The 17448-nt window shown below is 38.0% G+C and overlaps 1 protein-coding gene across 8 annotated transcripts in view; it reads right to left on the bottom strand.

Annotated features, from left to right (window-relative positions):
- Window positions 1-17448, bottom strand: part of CNTNAP5 (contactin associated protein family member 5) — a 289841-nt gene that overhangs the window by 198731 nt on the left and 73662 nt on the right. For all 8 annotated transcript variants that reach the window (XM_080600797.1, XM_080600798.1, XM_080600801.1 and 5 more), the window contains 2 exons: window positions 13951-14061; window positions 7557-7750 (listed from right to left, as the gene is read on the bottom strand). In XM_080600797.1, the coding sequence (XP_080456923.1) occupies window positions 7557-7750; window positions 13951-14061 (305 nt within the window). The remainder of the gene's footprint in view (window positions 1-7556; window positions 7751-13950; window positions 14062-17448) is intronic.

The raw sequence follows: 17448 nt of genomic DNA, 5'->3' as shown, positions 1-17448 counted from the left end.
ACAACCAGTACTGACTAGCGGTGCTATTTTCAGGAGCTTTCCTTTCAAAGGAAAAAGGTACTCCGTGAACAAAACCCCCAAAGCTCCCACTATCTTCCCACTAGGACTATGCACAAACTCCGAAGGATGTCAAGTTCTTCTTGAGCATTTCACCTTCATCTGGCTGCTACCAGAACACTCAGCAGTACAAAATATAAATGAGCTTTTTGCCTTAGAATCATTCCATTTGGATTAAACAGGCTTTTTATAATGATAAAACCTCCAGATCTCATTACCAACCCCAGAAGTCACTCAATCCTGATTAATATGACCCAGAAGGACCATGGAAATTAGCATAGGCTTCGTTGGGAACATTGTAGAAGAAAAACATTTGCATATTGTATTCTGTAAAGGCTTTTTCTTGGTTCAAAATATATACATGCAGACTGGCTCTGGAAGCAATTTGAGGAGTCAGGTAACTTCTCTGCACAGCACCACAGTCAATCCAACTATTATTGTTTCAGAATGGCTTTCAGCTGTGGGTGGATCAGCTTTAGTGCTTATCCCTGGGACGTTTTTATTTGGCTAATCTTTGTAAATTGTTTGCTACGAACAAATTAATGATGCATTTTCCTTTAGCAAAACAGTTTTACTGTTTGTTCTTTGCTTTATGCTGCTTTCTCATTTTAGTCCATTTGCAAATGGTCATTTGCTCACCAGAGGTGAAACTATAAATGGATTGAAGCACTCTTTGTTCCATATTTATTTATAATTTGTAAAGGCACCTTTTTATAGCTTCACATACGATAGAATATGATTTGCAAACAACAATGAAACTTGATCTACTGATGTGGCCAAAAGCCTTCATCTGAGCGGAAACGTCCACTGTTTACCACACGTCTATCTTAGCACGCTGCTGCTAACTTTAACTCTCTTAGTGGAATCCTGGAGGGGAAAACAATAGCTTTATGGCTATGGCAGACAAATCTGCAGGAGATCTTTGGAAGACATGAATGTTTTAGGACCAGCCTTCAACAACTGGAACCATGCATACCCCTCTCCCCACTCTAATCTCTTAGAGCCAGCACTAGAGTTACACCTCGTAATCCCTGAGATAATGAAGTATTGGAGAGACCAGGTCATACAGAAAATATGGGATGTAGAAATTGGAAATCTAGGGACATTTCACAGCATCCCCAAGCTAAATAGTTACAGAACATGTAAATTTTAGGCAATGTGCGAAGGAACAGGATTAGGAAGTCAGTGACAACAGCAGTGACTTCACATAGCCACATTTCTTGCAGTTTCCTGGGTAAGGGTAAAATGATGCCAGATACCAAGTACAGAAGTATTGAAGACATTATTGATGGGCATCATGATAACATCAGCATTAAATTCTCTAGACACTTTACAGTTAAGCAACTATAAAAGCATATTGCAATGTCACAGAATTAATGCAAAAATTCAGTTAGTTCAAGGATAATTTGAATATCTCAACACTGAAGTGTAATTCATAATCTGTGTATATTTATTTTATTCAGGCATAAATCCATACTGAGCGCACTTAACAAAAGCGGATATACTGACACGGTGAATTATTTTCCCAACAGGAGGACTGCCCTGGAAGTATCAAGACAGACAGATTTCCTGAGAACATACTTTGGAGGCCAGGTTTGCAGCCAGCTCAGTAAACTAAACCAGAATTAGAAGCAAATTAGTAACATCCAAACAGCATCTCAGAATCAGATAGTCTTAAATCAGAGCAGTTCTAAATACAACAAATGGCTAACGGTTGGCTCTTCAAAAGCTGTAATAACGTCTCTTACAGGAAAAGTGATGAAAGCTCTAAAGAGCCTTGCCTCCCTGCAGCAAGGCTGAATTGGTTCCTTAGTTCCTACTTGAAAGTAGCAATTGTTCTGTTTTTTTTCTTCACTCCTGAGAGCAAAAGGTGATGGAAAAGAAAATAATCCACAGATACTCTTTAATACCTATTTGCCTGGCAATAATTACTGTGCATAGAGGAGATTAAATATATCTGAATACTAGGGCAGTGGGAAGCATTATAACAAGGCAAATAAACTCATTCTCTCATCTAAGCAAACAATACAGGACCTGTCTTTACTACAGGTAGAATTTTGGTCTTGCTTGGAGGGCATTAGGACTTGGAGCTAAAAGATGCTTTAGAATAAATTAGCGCAACTATAAATCTGACAAGAAGATTAATATTCTAACTACGTTCACGATAATTAACTCACCAAAACAGTTCCACAATCATTATCCAGCTAGAGTGGAAATGGGAAAGTTTACAGCACTCCAGTAGATTTATAAGCCAATTAAGAATGACCCTCCTCTAGATTTCATTAGAAAAGCCTCTGGTTCAGCAAAAGCTCACACATGCAAGCAAGGGTTTTCCTGAGGAAAGAGGATGAAAGGGATCTTTATCACCTCTATTGAAGACTTTTCCTGCTCCCCTGAGAGCTGCATACACTCCTAAACCATCCTCAGCTTCCTATCACCTCTCCAGTCCTCACACTGCACCTGCAGGAGGTGGGACTGATTTTGTGGCACTTCCCCCTGGGGGAAGCTCTGCACCATTTGTGACCCAGGTGTCATTGTCAAACACTTCCTATCTTATCATCCAGCTTTGGGTTTAGGACTCACTGTTGCCCCTCTTTCTACCTGAAGTCATCTTCACCCTTCCATACGCAGCTAACAGTGGAAGAGCTTCACCAGCAAACAGTGAGCTCCAAACTTGTACTTCATGTGTGCAAGTATTTGCACAGAGTATGAACTATCTCCTTGCTATCTATACCATTTTCCACTTTTTTGTCTTTTCACACGTTTTCGTGGTTCTAATACAAGAATGTGCTCTACCACTGTCAGGGCAGTCTCCCTTCATCTCCAATTCCTTAACTTTTCAAAAACTTTGAAGAACATCCCTTTTCTCCTTTTGCTACATAATTCTATGCATCCTTCCTCCCCTTTCCTTTGCGTCTTCCTGCATAATTGTTTTTCAGCTTTGTAAAGTATTTCTCCTTATAGAGGGCATAAAAATTGCTATCTAAAATGAAATAGCATTGTATCACAGCCCACACTTTTGTCCCATTAATATACGCAATTTGGACTGACTCAAGCTGTGGTGCGTATGCAGGTAAAGTAAATTCTGAATTATTCAACACTTAAAAACACTGGAAAATCATTTTCTTGTTACAAGCCATAAGATTTATGTTTTATGTCTTCCAATCAATAGCTAGTGTGTCCACACACAGCTGATTTATCCATATTGAAAATATAATTATAAGCCTAGTTTGCTCTGAACCACAGAGTCCTTTTGTAACAAGATTATTTAAATACAAATGGGGTTGGAAAATTGGTTTTAAATGGCTAATCTGTCTTGTCTTCAACTCCAGCTGCAGAATTTACTAACATCATAAACACAGCCTGAGTGAAAATGTAAGAGGTTTTCTGATTCTCCTCGCGATCTGTCTATGCAGTGCTCTCATTAACGGTGAAGTTGATGGAAGCTGTATGCATGCCCTGAGAGAAGGATAATAAGCCTTGTAATCTCTATAAAGAGAAAGGGATTTTTACTAGTGATATGGTCATATAAACTCGTGTGCAAACATTCATCTTATTGGCCGCCCAATAAAGAACTTATGTACCCAGGTCTCAGATGCACTGAAGGACACATATGCCACTTGGTGGACAAATCCTATACCCAGATGGCTGAAAACAACTTGGAAGCACTGCTTGCAATATAGAATATCTGACATTTGTGAAGACATGATAATGAAAAGTTTCATCCAGGGATAGATTTACTCAGGGATTTTGAAAGGTACTACTGCCCTCCTGCTACCTCTACCAAATTTGGCTGATGGTCCATAACATGAAGGGTGAAAAGGCCATGCCAGTAAATCCTCCTCCCAGAGCACTATGGCATAGCCAGCTGGGAATACCCCCCAACTTTGTCTCTGGGTCACGCAGATGAGCTGGTAGAAATTGGAGTTCCAAGCCAACCCAGGTTGAGTAGAGGTTAAGGGTTACTGCCATTTTTAACATACATGGTGGAAACAACATCACAGACAGTTTCCCTTCACTGAAATGCAGGTGAATTGAAAAAAAAAAAAAGTGAAAGTTCAGATTTCTACTTGAAATCAAATACTTGCCTTGAAACCCATGGAATGGTGTACTTCTTACACCTTCTTTTTACCAGTTCAATTTATAATAATTCTGTCAGATTTGTTCCCCATGCAGCTGTACTGCCTTCAAAAAACAAAACCAAAAAGGTTCACCAAGCTACCTAGGTCCCTTCCACATAATCCTCCCTTCCAACAGCCATAAATGACTGATTAGTTGTCACCAACGAGCAGCTGGTGAGACATTCAGTAACAGTCACACATCAAAGCACAAACTTCCAGCTATTAAAAAAAAAAAAAAAAAGTGAAAGCTCTATCAGAGACCTTAACAGGTCCAATGTATATCAATATTTTATATTGATACAGCAGACTCCATCTGAGGAGCTCCAGGCAATAATGATTTAGGTTTCACAGCCCCTTCTGAGCCATGAGTCACAGTGTTTACCACCTCTTAAGCTTGGAACAGCACAGCTTTCTGAAACAAAACAAAAAACGACACACCCAGGTAGATTTCTAGCCCTTTTAGCTATACAACACAAAGGTTTCAAAAGGAAATGTTAAAAAGCTTGAAGTCCTGAGGGACACAGACAGTACTAAATTGTTGTCCTAGGGACATGACAAAAAAAGCTCCAGAGTTAAAGCTGGCAGAGGCTAGCAGGGAGGGAATGCCTTTCCTACCCAACCATCAGAGATTTCTGAAGGGCCTTATTTTCAAAATAACCTAGATTTTAACCCCCACCCTCTCCCTGTGAATGACAGGTAACCTTGACCTGCCCTGACGTAGGAAACTCCCACCTTGAATCCTGGCAGATCACCCCGGCCCCCACAAGCAATGGGATATAGATTGCTATTGCTGAAACTGCCTATATTGTGACACTACTGGAGACTACCCGAGGGCGCCACTTTCGTACCCTTGTAAAACGATCCTCTCTACCGACCTCCCTTAAGTCAAGGGCTGTGCTTCTGTCTGGGGCGTGAGCAATGCAGAACTTCCCTTAGCTATTTAACAGCCCAGATGTTTAGGACAAGTACACTATGGTGCTTGTCCTCGTTTCATCCAGGGGTCTTTTATAGAAAAATCTTCAAGTAAAGCTGGACAATGTATTTTATCTTCTTTGTCAGTAAAAAGCCTATGGAAAGGTTTATTGCCAATAAAACAGAAATGCTACATAAGTTGAAATCATAACTCTTTACATACTTCTGAAAGCACCTTTGACTTTCCTCAGTGGCTCTCAAGATCTATTTTCATTTAATGAAACATATCCAAAAGTGCCAGGAAAAAAAGAGAAAAGAACCAACTTTCCCTTAAGATAGAATAAAAAATGTACAGAAGTAACTTGATCTTCATTAATTCCATGGGCAGGCATACAAGTTCTTAGGTGTTAATGAGACTTGCCAGTTTAGGTGGACTGCACAGATTAATGAAATGTCAAGTCAGCCCACTTTGGATTTTTACCATCAGATCCTTCCAACAAAGTCTGGCTATGCATCCCAACAATCCCTTCAAGCCCTCTGTCTGGGGACTTAGAGCAAATTCTTCTTCTGGATTTGAATTATATTTTTGGCAACCATGGTCAGTGTGACTTATAGAAACTGACATGCAGGGAGGAATATCCAAATCCTTCCCCCACTGTTACTTTTCCTCATCCAAATTCTGTTTCATTTTTATTTAACTATGTACAAAAATAAATATCCTTCATCGCTTGTAGTGGTTTCCATTAGAAAAATATATAAAAATTATCCCACCAGAAAGAACTGAAACTTTAGAACTTGTGTCAGGGTCTGTCCTGAATCACCTTCATACCTGATCATTTAATAAAACAAGGGAGTTCAAGTTCTTCATAAATTCTGATTCACTGTTAAATGCCTGCTGGGTTTATTCTTATTCTTGTGTGCAATATTTGGTGCCAGATCAGAAACTCACAAAATTGGATCTGTAGGGCATGAAGATTTGCTAAGGTAAGTTTTATGTGTTGTCTTTTCAAGTTTCCTTTTAAGGAAGAAAAAAAATTCTAAAATAAAAGGTCAAGAGTTTCCAAAAAGGAGACAGACTGAAAAGTTGGACATGTAGTCAACAATTAAATTTAAGATAATAAAAAATGTTAATATGTCACATAATATTATCAAGGAAGGAAGCATTTGATGACACTGAGTCTGCAAAAATATCCATGTTCTGGAATTCAGAGTCCCAAGGGTAGAAGTCCAACATCAGATTAAATGATAACTATATTCAGTTCTGAATGAAATTCCACCATTTTTAAATATTAAAAAAAAGTATACGCATCTGGAGTGAAGCTAGCATAATATAACTTTAAAGTGACAGATGAAGCAGAGCCGCACTTGACAACTTTACAATCATCTTTGGGCCAAAGTTGCCTTTCTAAAGGAAGAAGGATTTCACTTGCCTTCCCTAAATCAAACTACAATAAAACAAAGACAGTGGCAATGCAATGGATTTTAAACCACAGAAGTTAGTCATCCAGTACATGCGTTCCCAGTGCGAAGAACATGCTCACAAAAAAAATTAACCATCCCTTCTGTTTTCTTCCTGCTGCAGCCACAACACTTCTAACTCATAATTATGTTCTGGAAATTAAGTCTCCTTTTGTGACACAGCACTTAAGCAAGTTCTTCACCAAAAAAAAAAAGAGAGAAAAAAACAGAAGTCTTTGATCACCCTTACAATGTTCTCTTTTATGTTCACAAAGAATATACTTGATTTACTATGACATACTGCCATGCTACCAAGGCTCTTGATCCTCAGAACCAGAGGATGCTACCATTCATTAATGAAGTACTAACAATTCACATTTTCCATATGATATTTTAAACTTCTCTGTCCACGACCGAGGTGTCATTGTTACTGCATGCAGTCCTACCAAGTGCACCTGACATGGCCACACGTTGAACCTGCAACACATTCATTAAGGATCAGGCCTACATTAAAATTTTAGGAAAAGCCTTGAGCACTTTGAGCATGTTTGCTAAATCAGTCCACAAGTCACACTGCAGCCCCAGCCTTCTCCAGCTGAGGAGCAATTTACCACCCACCTCCCCCAGCACGTGCTCCCTTGTTCTGACCAGCAAGTGTGCATAAAATAGAGTCAATTTCCATACTTGCCAGAGGAAGTATGTAGGTGATTAGCCCCATTTACCCTGGTATGCCTGAATCAAAGGCACAGAAGTGTGCAGGTCACTTCAAGTGCCCTTCCTTTCCCCATAGTTTGAGGAAACAAGTAGTCCTGAGGGCCTAAACATGTGTTACAGTCAGCAACGCAATCAGTTCAGATCAAAACACCCTGTAGCTCAGTTACACTCAGCTCTGCTTCTCTCACCACTACACCGCTCCTCCGACATGAAACTGAAGCTGCTTCTACAAATCCCATGCCGAGCCTGAGCCAGAAAGTTCTGGAGCCAAAGGCATCCGCAGTTCAAACCTACCCAGACAGTGTCGTCTTGTCGGTACTGTTTCCAGTTGCGGCCAGTGTCGCTGAACATCAGCGTATAGCTGGTTACCCAGTCAGAGCTCCCATACCTGCCCTGGGTAGCCACTGCAACAATCTCCACTCTGTCTCCTAAATCAACCTGGAGCCACTGCTGCTCATTGGAGTACAGCGGGGACCAGCCACCAGCTCCTGTAAGAGACAGGATAAAAATAATGTAGATAATGATGACAACACAAGAAATTTTACATGAGAAAGAAACATGTTATCAATTCAGGTTACCACAGAGGAGTCTAATTCCTAAACATAAAGATGTTTGTTTAAATTTTTGTGTTAGGAAATATGTTACCTGGTGTGCTTCCTTACGGTTTTCGTAATTGACCTAACGTTCATAAGGAATTATGAATTTAAGAGTTTTTAGAAAACCTATTCATCATCAACTGGACAAGTGTTAGTGAGGATGATGGCGCATTTCACTGACAAAAATATCGTACCTGTTCCCTCCTCACATGCTCCAGCAAATCTGGAAATACTGATTTCTAAGTTCTAATTTGCTTTGACATTTTCTTTTTGGCTAATTTTTGAAAGATGAGAGAAAACGTTAGTTATCTTGATTTTTGCTGTATTAAGTGTTTGAAAAAAATGGTTTAATTAAAGGTTGTAAATGCACTTCGATAATACATTGTAAAGCTACAGACCGATAGACTGAACAACTAAAATGAATTAACTTCACACTGAAAAGTGATCTCTTCTTCACAAAAGATGCTTGTTAAGTGAACATGTGAAGATGTGGTTTGTTCTTTCAAGATAAAATACAAGGACAATGTGTTGCAAGTTATCAAATTCCATCATCCGCTTCTCCATTCAGGAATGGAGATTTTATGATTAGATGTAAGCCAGTAAGTTTGTAACTCATGTTCGTCCTTTACAAGTACTTGAGCAGATCAACTGTCCCTCACACTCTTATACTGGTTAAACAGGAACATGATAATGTCAAGCCAATAAAGCATGGAACTGCAACCACTGCTTGAATTACAGCACTTCACTCCCAACAGTAAATGTGTGCTTATGGTTAAAAAGGTAATCCTTTCAGATTGCAATACATTATCTCGTGTTCTCTAGCATACTCTTATATCATTATAGTCTGCATTTATTTTCTTTTACCTTGCTTTTGTTTGCACACATTTATTCTCTGTATACATTCAGCATTCACTCCAGCCTTACAAATAAGTGAACAATGCAGCTATGAAGAACAGAGAAGTCATTTATTCCAAAGTAACCAAAGCAGCGAATTTTCAGGCTGTTGTTGCCTCTGCAACCTATCATCTTGTTTTACCATTATTAGCAAAGCTTACAAAAGCATTTTTTTGTCCAATTATACTGAACAGAATTCCATTGGGAAAGGGGAAATATTGAGTTGAGAATAAAGCATTAACAATTCTGCACGTAAACTACAAGAATGATTCCAAATATACATTTCTAAAGAAAAAGCATCATAATCTTCAGTCAAAAATAGCTGGGTTTACCTTAATATTTTAATCTTATTAACTGATCTGTTTCAAAGCTGCTCCTTGAATAGCATATTAAGGGTTGATACCAAAAATCTCTATTTCCATAACTTTGCCCTTTAAAAATTTTCTTTATTTTCCTGGACCACATTGGATTTGCCATCTCACAACTGAAAGTATTTTATTTACGAAAAGATGTTACAATTTTAATTATTACAGTTCATTAAAGTAGGATTTAGTCCCAATTCCTGAAAAAGAAGCGTGTTTATTCCACAGGTAGAACTGAGAATCATCCCCAGTCCCTATGCACTGGATGACTCAATCTTCACTTCTCTACCAAAATGTTCCAGGGAAAATAGTTTGCAACCAAACTAATGTATACTGCTTGCTAGCACCATGCTTTATTTTACTTCTTTCAGCTATAACAGAAGTCTTCATTGCCATAATGATTGTTTTACCTGCCTTAAATACTACATTCTTGACTATGAGCATACCATGGAAGACCTAACTAGAATATTGGGAATTTCATCACTCACCTCATATCTGACTGCTCTCTTAACTCTGTACAGACACACAACTTAGAGAAGCCCACATGCCAAAAGTCCTAACACTGCTCCCTCCATTCTTCCCCTCCCCCTTTTTTTCTTTTTTTTAAGATTTGAACTATACATTGATGTTCAAAAAGAAGTTGCATATTCATCCTGTAAGGAATTCCGACTAATGTACATGGGAGCCAAAGGAAACCTTCTTTTGTACTATAACATCTAATATCTGAAATAGACTCTGAAACAAAGTTGCTGCTCTGTTGCTTCTTCCAAGAACTGTCAGAGCATTGATATTCAGTGGAGAAGTTCTGGCAGGTTTGTGGCACAAAGCTGTTCCCTTCACCACTCTCAAGAGCTTATTCTAGACATTTGCAGTGACTCTTAAAAGAAATGTGGGCATTTTCCTCTTTCCTTCATTGTCTCTTTAATCAGTCTTTCTACAACAAACAGCAACAACTAGATAGTGGAAAATAGCTCATAAGTCATTAGGTGAGTTTTCCATTAAAAAAAAGAAAAATTATATATTTATTTTCTCCATTTTGGTTTCTATATAAGTTCTTAAGCCAAGCTCATTACCACATGTAATTTCCAGTAGTAAGTTAAACATCATAACAACCATCTACTCTATGTTGTTTGTACTTTCTCCCTCCTACTGCTACGAGAGGCAGTAAGGTGATATGCTTTCCACAGAGGTATTTTGCTTTATTATGCATTGCTGTTTTCTAGTCTGAGCATGGTACAACAGGTTTATATTTTGGAAGCAAGTCAAAAGAATAATACACAATGAATGGAAATTTGGGAGATCTGCAGTGAGCTCAAGCTCTCAAATCACAGACTATAACAGCATCTCTGAACTGCATTTCACTTCACATGAGCATATCTGTCTGTGGGAAACGTCATTCTTTAGATGTGAGCACTACATAATGCAGCAATGACACCTGCTCTTAGCATCATCTCTGCAGGTTTCGTTGGTCCAGCAGTCCAGAAGCCAGACTTGCAAGAGACATTACAGGCTACGGACCCTGATTTTACACAAGAGCAGCAATACGCACATTCCCTTGGGAGGGGAGCAGTAGGGAACACCCCAAAACCCACGCTTTCCCTTTCCCCATAGATTTCTTGGAAAGTAACAAAAAATCATGTCCACAGTGTAGCAAACATTTTATGGCTCTTGGCCCCTCTACCTACTGGTGATGTTCACCCTGGTGAACGTTCATCAGGGCAGGCCTAAAACAAGAATGTATAACATGAAGGCAACAACAGCAAGGGCTACTAAAGACAATGCTACTGAACATCCAAACAGATACTAGTATAACTGTTTTTCTGCAGTTGGGTATAAGGAAATTGAAGAGTATTGTAATTCCTTTATTAATAGTGAGGTATAATCATAAAATAGACAAAATGTGGCACAGATTACAGCCACCGGATCAGGACTTTTGCTTTTTAGGTAACCTGGAAAGTGCTGATGTATGAGGATGCCACATTCCTCTCTCAAGAGAGCAAGAGACAAAATGTGATCAAAGTCAATAAGTTTTTCACCTCACAACATCACGTCTGAGGGGCAATAGCATTTCCCCATTCTGCCAGCCAGATTTCCATTCCTTCTGCTCGTTGCAAAAAGGCTACATGATCATTCCTCACCGGTACCATGTTTCACATTGCCTATGGATCATTGCAAGGGAGAGCTTCAACACGGTGAGAAGAAAATGTCCTAGTGGAGAAACAGTGCCACAGGAATATATATTGCTCATATTCTCCATGGCAACAAATCATAATGCTAGAAATACGAGAAAGAAGATCATATGGTTTCTCAGTTGGAGACCCAAATGACTCCAAGAAATATGATCGAATACTTTTTTCAAATCATTTGTACATTTTGCCATAATTGTTCCAAAAACTGCACTTAAGCCCAGTGCTATGCAATCAATGCTCCTTGATGTTCCACAGCACTGCTCAAGATGCCCATACTTATTTATAGCTTATTAATATGAAGCAAAAGGAAACATTCTTTTCCATCCTACAGTGCCTTACAAACAGCTCAACTGCCTTTATATTGTGCTACAAACTCTTAGACTTCCTGCTGATGCTAAGCGCATCCCTGCTGCACAGTTTTACTTTAATGCCCAGATCAAACACTTCCCGGCCATACGACAAATTCCTTTTGACATTATGTATGTTTTATACTCCCATACATAATTACCTATACTGACTACTCAGGCTGAGAACTAATAGGAAGTCGAAAAAGCCCTGTTGATACAGTCACATTGTAGCAATTTTCTTATTCTTTTTCATTATTTATTTACTGTAAACAAAAAAGTTGATTAATCCCTCTCGTGGATAATATATTTCACACCCCAGAATCATATTCATCTGAATTATACTAACTGCTTTACTGTTACCAGTACAGATTTATTAGCACTTTAATTGAGCACTTTCAGCAGTTCATGTAAAGCTTTGCTTAGGTTTTTGCTGTTGTTTGTTTGCTAAGTGGCACATTCCTCTGCTGCAAGTCTTTTTTTAAAATAGCCTTTTAGTTATCTGCTACTGAATCAACTTGATGAATTAAAACTTTCTATTGATTTAGGTTTGGACTGTATTTTATAAATTCATCTTCACCTGTTGCTTTCATATTTATATTAACAAATATATCTGGCTTTCTGCCTTGAAGCACTGTTACTTGCAATGTTTTATCAATTACAAATGAAACTAAGTAAACTCATCAAAACATTCCAACATTATTAGAAATTCATGGCATAGTCTTTGTTAGCAGATATTATTTCGTCCAAAGATGTCTGTTGTATGTATTAAAGTACAAGCCAAAGAAAGTTCCTTCAGCCACCATCTACCACCACTTCCTTCTCCAAAGCAAGATGAAGTATCCACGTGAATACTGCTGGTACTACATCTATCTGCATGTTTCTACAAGAATCTGTGCAACAAAAAAGAATGAAGCAATGTAGAATTCAGATTTTAGCTCTTTCTGTTATGTTTAGCTCCTCAGTTATCACCTAAAACTTCAAAACATGAAATAGAAGTTGCTTAAACACCTGAAACTGATTCCCTGTTTAGGGCTCAGTTTCAACGTTCTCCGTCTTCCTCTTCCCACGATTTGTGCCAAAGGACAGGTAGGACCTTACTGTTGTGATAATGCATACCTAAAGGACTAGAATAAATTACAGCCCCACTACATGGTAGAACAACCTTAGCACACCTGAATAAGACCTATTTCATTTTCTACCTTTATTATCACTGTAAATTTATTTTAGATATCATTAATATAACTTTAAAATTCAGTACACCCAGAGCTGGACTTGCAATAGTATTGACTTTGAATCTTCTTTTCTGTAGATAAGTCATTTAAGCCATTTTCAAAATCATGTAGGTACGTTTACCCACTATCTCAGCTAGTGGCTAAAGACAAAGGCGATGCAAACTAATATCATGCTCAATGTTTCCAACTTTCTGTATGTTAAGAAGCTATCACATCACCTTTTACTTGCTGAGGAACTCTGGTTCAGTAGTTTGAGGTAGTAAGTCCCATCTAACACTTCCCTAATGACATTGCAACTCCTTATCACTAGTGCCTTATCACTAGGTTTCTCAAGTAGTAATTGTAGACAGACAATTCATAGCATATGTTTAAGTAGGAAAATTCTCATTTAAATTTCAATTAAAGTCTCTTAACTAGTAGTATACTTTTTAGTGTTGCTAAGAATGAAATTCATACGTAATGCCATAACACACAGCTTTCCTCTTGTTGAGGCTCTAACTTTGGAATAAGGTGAGAGCCAGCAACCCAGATTTATAACAAAATACCTAATGATATCCTAAATACTGCTATTTTTTTTTCCTAATATAAAATTTGATCCTAATAGTTTCACTTCATGTGTCAACACATTATCAGGGCAATCCTTGTTGCAAACGTCTGCAAAATTTTTTTCAATTTTTTTTTGTTATTTCTGTTAAGTTGTGTAATCACTGAAATCCACTAGAACATGTATATCTAGTTGCTACTACCTTTAATAAACAACTACGTTTTAGAATGGGGTCTCAAGTCTAACGACCTTCAAGCTCTAAAAATTATGGGGAAAATTATTCAAAAGCAAAATAACCAGCTGAACTTCCCATAGGATGTTTCTACAAGAGGAGAACTTCAAATTCAATAGAAGTTTTCAACAATAAAAGGAATGAATTGCTCCTAAATAAAGCTCTCAAAAAAAGCATAAATTAACAGCTCTACTCAACTTGGCTCTGAATGCACTGCATACAAACAGCATAAAAAGTTATTCTTTATAACTGTGATTAAAAATATTTTAGGCATTTCCCACTGAAACCTTACCATCTCGCCTGTTGAGCTTTGCAAAGCTGGGACTGTGAGTACTGAAGAACTCAGAGGAACTGGTAAAGGCTGATGAAGGTAAGGTAGATACCAAGGCATCATCACAATTATCTAAAATAAAGCAAAAAACAATACATAGAAAGGTCATCACACGAGCAAAAAAAATGTCAACTTCTACTAGCTCAAGGTGGCGTTTGCTTCTACTTAGTAGACAGAGATTGGAGAAGAAGAAATTTGCATGAAATCCCTCAGAACAAAGTATGTCATCCTCATCATCAATGTGTCATCAACTCTGAAATTTACCTCCCAGAACAACAGTCTGGTGGGACTGCAACCAGCTAAAAGCTGTTGTTAACACCTAAAAACTTGAAAATGTCTTCCTTTCAGACAATGCAATTTTATGATATACCCTGTCCTTAAAGAAGATAAAACCTCCTGTTGCAAAAGCCACTAGAAGAACATAAAAATGCTCTGTCATACTTTACGTAACACCTCAGGTGTTGTGTTCAGTAAAACATTTCTCAATGGAGCAGGTACCTAACGTAGGAGTTACAATTTCTTACTTCTGTATGTAAGCAACACATAAAGGATATGCCACCTGGCCTTGTGCAACATGTAAAAGTACGTTCCAAATTAGCTTGTTAGGTCAAATAAGTAGTCTGCAATGTTTTTGCCCCTCTTTCAAATCCTCATCTGAGGAGAGCTTCAAGTAGGCTAGACTAACACTCCAAATGATTTTTTGAGCTCATAACATTTGAAGAAGAATGCAATTAGGCAAAGTAAGTTTTCACATTACAATGCTGTCACATACACATTAAAGACTATGGTGCAGGATTTCAATAGGGAATAACAATTAAAGAAAACAATAAACCCACACCTCATTTTTAATTAAATCTCCCATGGAGGAAACACGGATCTAATTATTGGAAAAGTCCTGCTGGTTAGCCAGATCTTAGACACCACAGTGTGCTCTCACACTCTCATAGTAAATATGTAATTTGCAAGGGGTGGGGGAAGAGATGCATTAATACTTCAGGGTTACAAAAAGCAAGGAATAAAAGCAGCAACGACTTTACAGTTCTGACAGTAAATGTAGACTCACCCAAAATTGGATGATACCTTTCCCATAAAGATCCAGATTACAACTAAGATATTACTTGTCCTTCTGCAAAACAGCAAGAGAGTTTTGTAATGAAAATCCTCCATATTGTAAGAAGTTAACTGCTTGTCTGATCAACAGAAAAGCAACTCTGTCGGCTACCTTCAGCATCCCCGTGCACTCTGGGCTGAGAGGAAAAGGTGGGAAACTTCCATTACATGAACAGACTTCCATCTGATGGAAAGAATGGGCAGCCTCTGACACCTCTCCAGCAGGGATCACTCCTTCATCACCCCACTCATGGAAGTAAAATCAAGGTCTACCTTAGTAACTGCACAAAGACTCAGATGTGGGCTAACCTGCTATTGGAAATTCCTGAAGCAGACGTAAATTTCTCTTTACATGCAAATATGTTTGGTTTGTCATTTAAATATGTAACTGAATTTTTAAAGTGGAGAATTTCCCCTGAATAAAAAGAATTATAGAGCAAAAGTAGGTGGAAATTTTATGTGAACAATAGAAGGAAACTGTTTAAAAATTTAGCTCAGTTCTACATTTATATACAGTTATGAGAGGTTTAAAAAATAAAAAAAAAGAATAGGTTGTTCAGGAAAAAAAAATAAAGTAGAAATGAAGCAAGTATTACACCACTGGGAAAAACGAATAAGCTGATCTCTGCAACTCCAAATAAATGGTTGGAAAGTACAAATTATTGGTGAGGAATGCCAAAAGAACACACAGCACATGGCCCAAAGAGCTTAAAACATAAAGAAGGAACCCCTTCAATGCAGTAGATTTCCCACTATGGATTTTTATACTGATAATTACATTGCAGAAATGATCATCATGATGGAGTGTAAACAATATTAAACATAAATCCATTTGATATTCTGAAAGAAGCAGGATGATATATTAGTCTTCTAAATGTGTACAAAAATAATATTCTGATGGATTAACAAATAAGAGGGGATGGCAGAAGTGGAAAACTATAAATAAAGATTTAATTATTGGCCCAGAAACTGGATTAAAACATTTGAACCACCAGTTTAGAATTTAAATAAGCCCTGTAATACTGGAAAGCCTCCAAACAGAGGAATGTGAACAATGGACTACATACAAATTGGCAGAGAAGGTAGCCTAAGGAAACATAAGCCAGGATGCCTGATAAGGATTTAATGCAAAACAGTGAAAGGGATGATGAGAATTTCAGCCCATGAGGAGTTAAAGAATGGCAGCACTAAGAGATTTTATCTAGCACATTTATCCAGAAAGCACCAAATTAAACAAACCTGATACCATTTTGTTAAAACACTGTAATTGAGAAGGGTGAAAACACACATTTAGTTCTCAAAGTATTTATTTAGTACTCATATCTGAATTAAAAACAGCTCTACATCAAAATCAGTGTAAGCAATATAATTCATAACAGGGTATTGACTGATGGACCTCAAAAAGGAAACTCAAATATGAAATCCTTTCCATCTGTTAGGTTACCATCAGCAAAAATGCCTAACGAGATCCATGAATTAGACAAATTAAGGACAAATATGCCACTGGTGTTTTGACCATGAGGATAATTAACCAACAAAACAGATTACTGAGGTCCTGAGCAGATTCCTCATCACTTACAGCCTTTAAGTCTCAAAGAGAACTTCTGACTGCAATGCAGAAATGTGTGTGGAGTGCAGTGCCCCTTGGTACACAAGAGGTCAGACCATAATTATTCCATCTGGACTTGAAAATCTGCAAATTAAAATAACCCTGTTAAATTCAGCGTCACTTGTGACCTAAACAGGGATTTAAACAAAGATGTCAAATGGCAAATACATCAGGGCACCGTACTCCCCCAGTCTTCTGCATCCTATAAAATCCAGTGAAGGGGTTGGGAACCTCTTCAAAGGAGGTTCAAGGTCCTAGCGACAGGTCTACATTAAGGTAGTAATGACATCAGTTCAGTGCTTTTAAGAGGGATAGAAGGAACAGTTTCTATGCTGCGTAACTGTCCAGAAAAAGTTATGAGTCCAACAGTAGGAGAGTCTCCTCCAGGTGATAACTGTATTGGTCTCCTCTTGGTCACCCTCTGAGAAAGCTTCTTTTGCCAGACTTTTCTGTGCTTGGGTATCTGAGGCAGAATTGAGTATCATGAATATCCTTCTTAGAACTTTTAAGAGGAGATATGACCAATATTATGCATTAAAAACTACCAAGCATCTTTTAAGCTAAACTATGCTCTGGGAAGATACCACGCATGGAGTTCACAGGTTAAATCAGCAAGAATTTGCTGGTATACTTCATGCAAGTTCAGAGACTGAAATGTCTCTGAGAAGTACTTCAGCTGAAGAGGATAATCTGATTTGAAACAACACCAATGAAACTACGGCTAGCACCAAATAAACCAT

The sequence above is a fragment of the Anser brachyrhynchus genome (genome assembly GCF_964034855.1).
Source record: "Anser brachyrhynchus genome assembly, chromosome: 7".
NCBI lineage: Eukaryota > Metazoa > Chordata > Aves > Anseriformes > Anatidae > Anser > Anser brachyrhynchus.
Note: the sequence above shows the minus strand (reverse complement) of the source record. Positions and strands in the feature narration are given on the sequence as shown.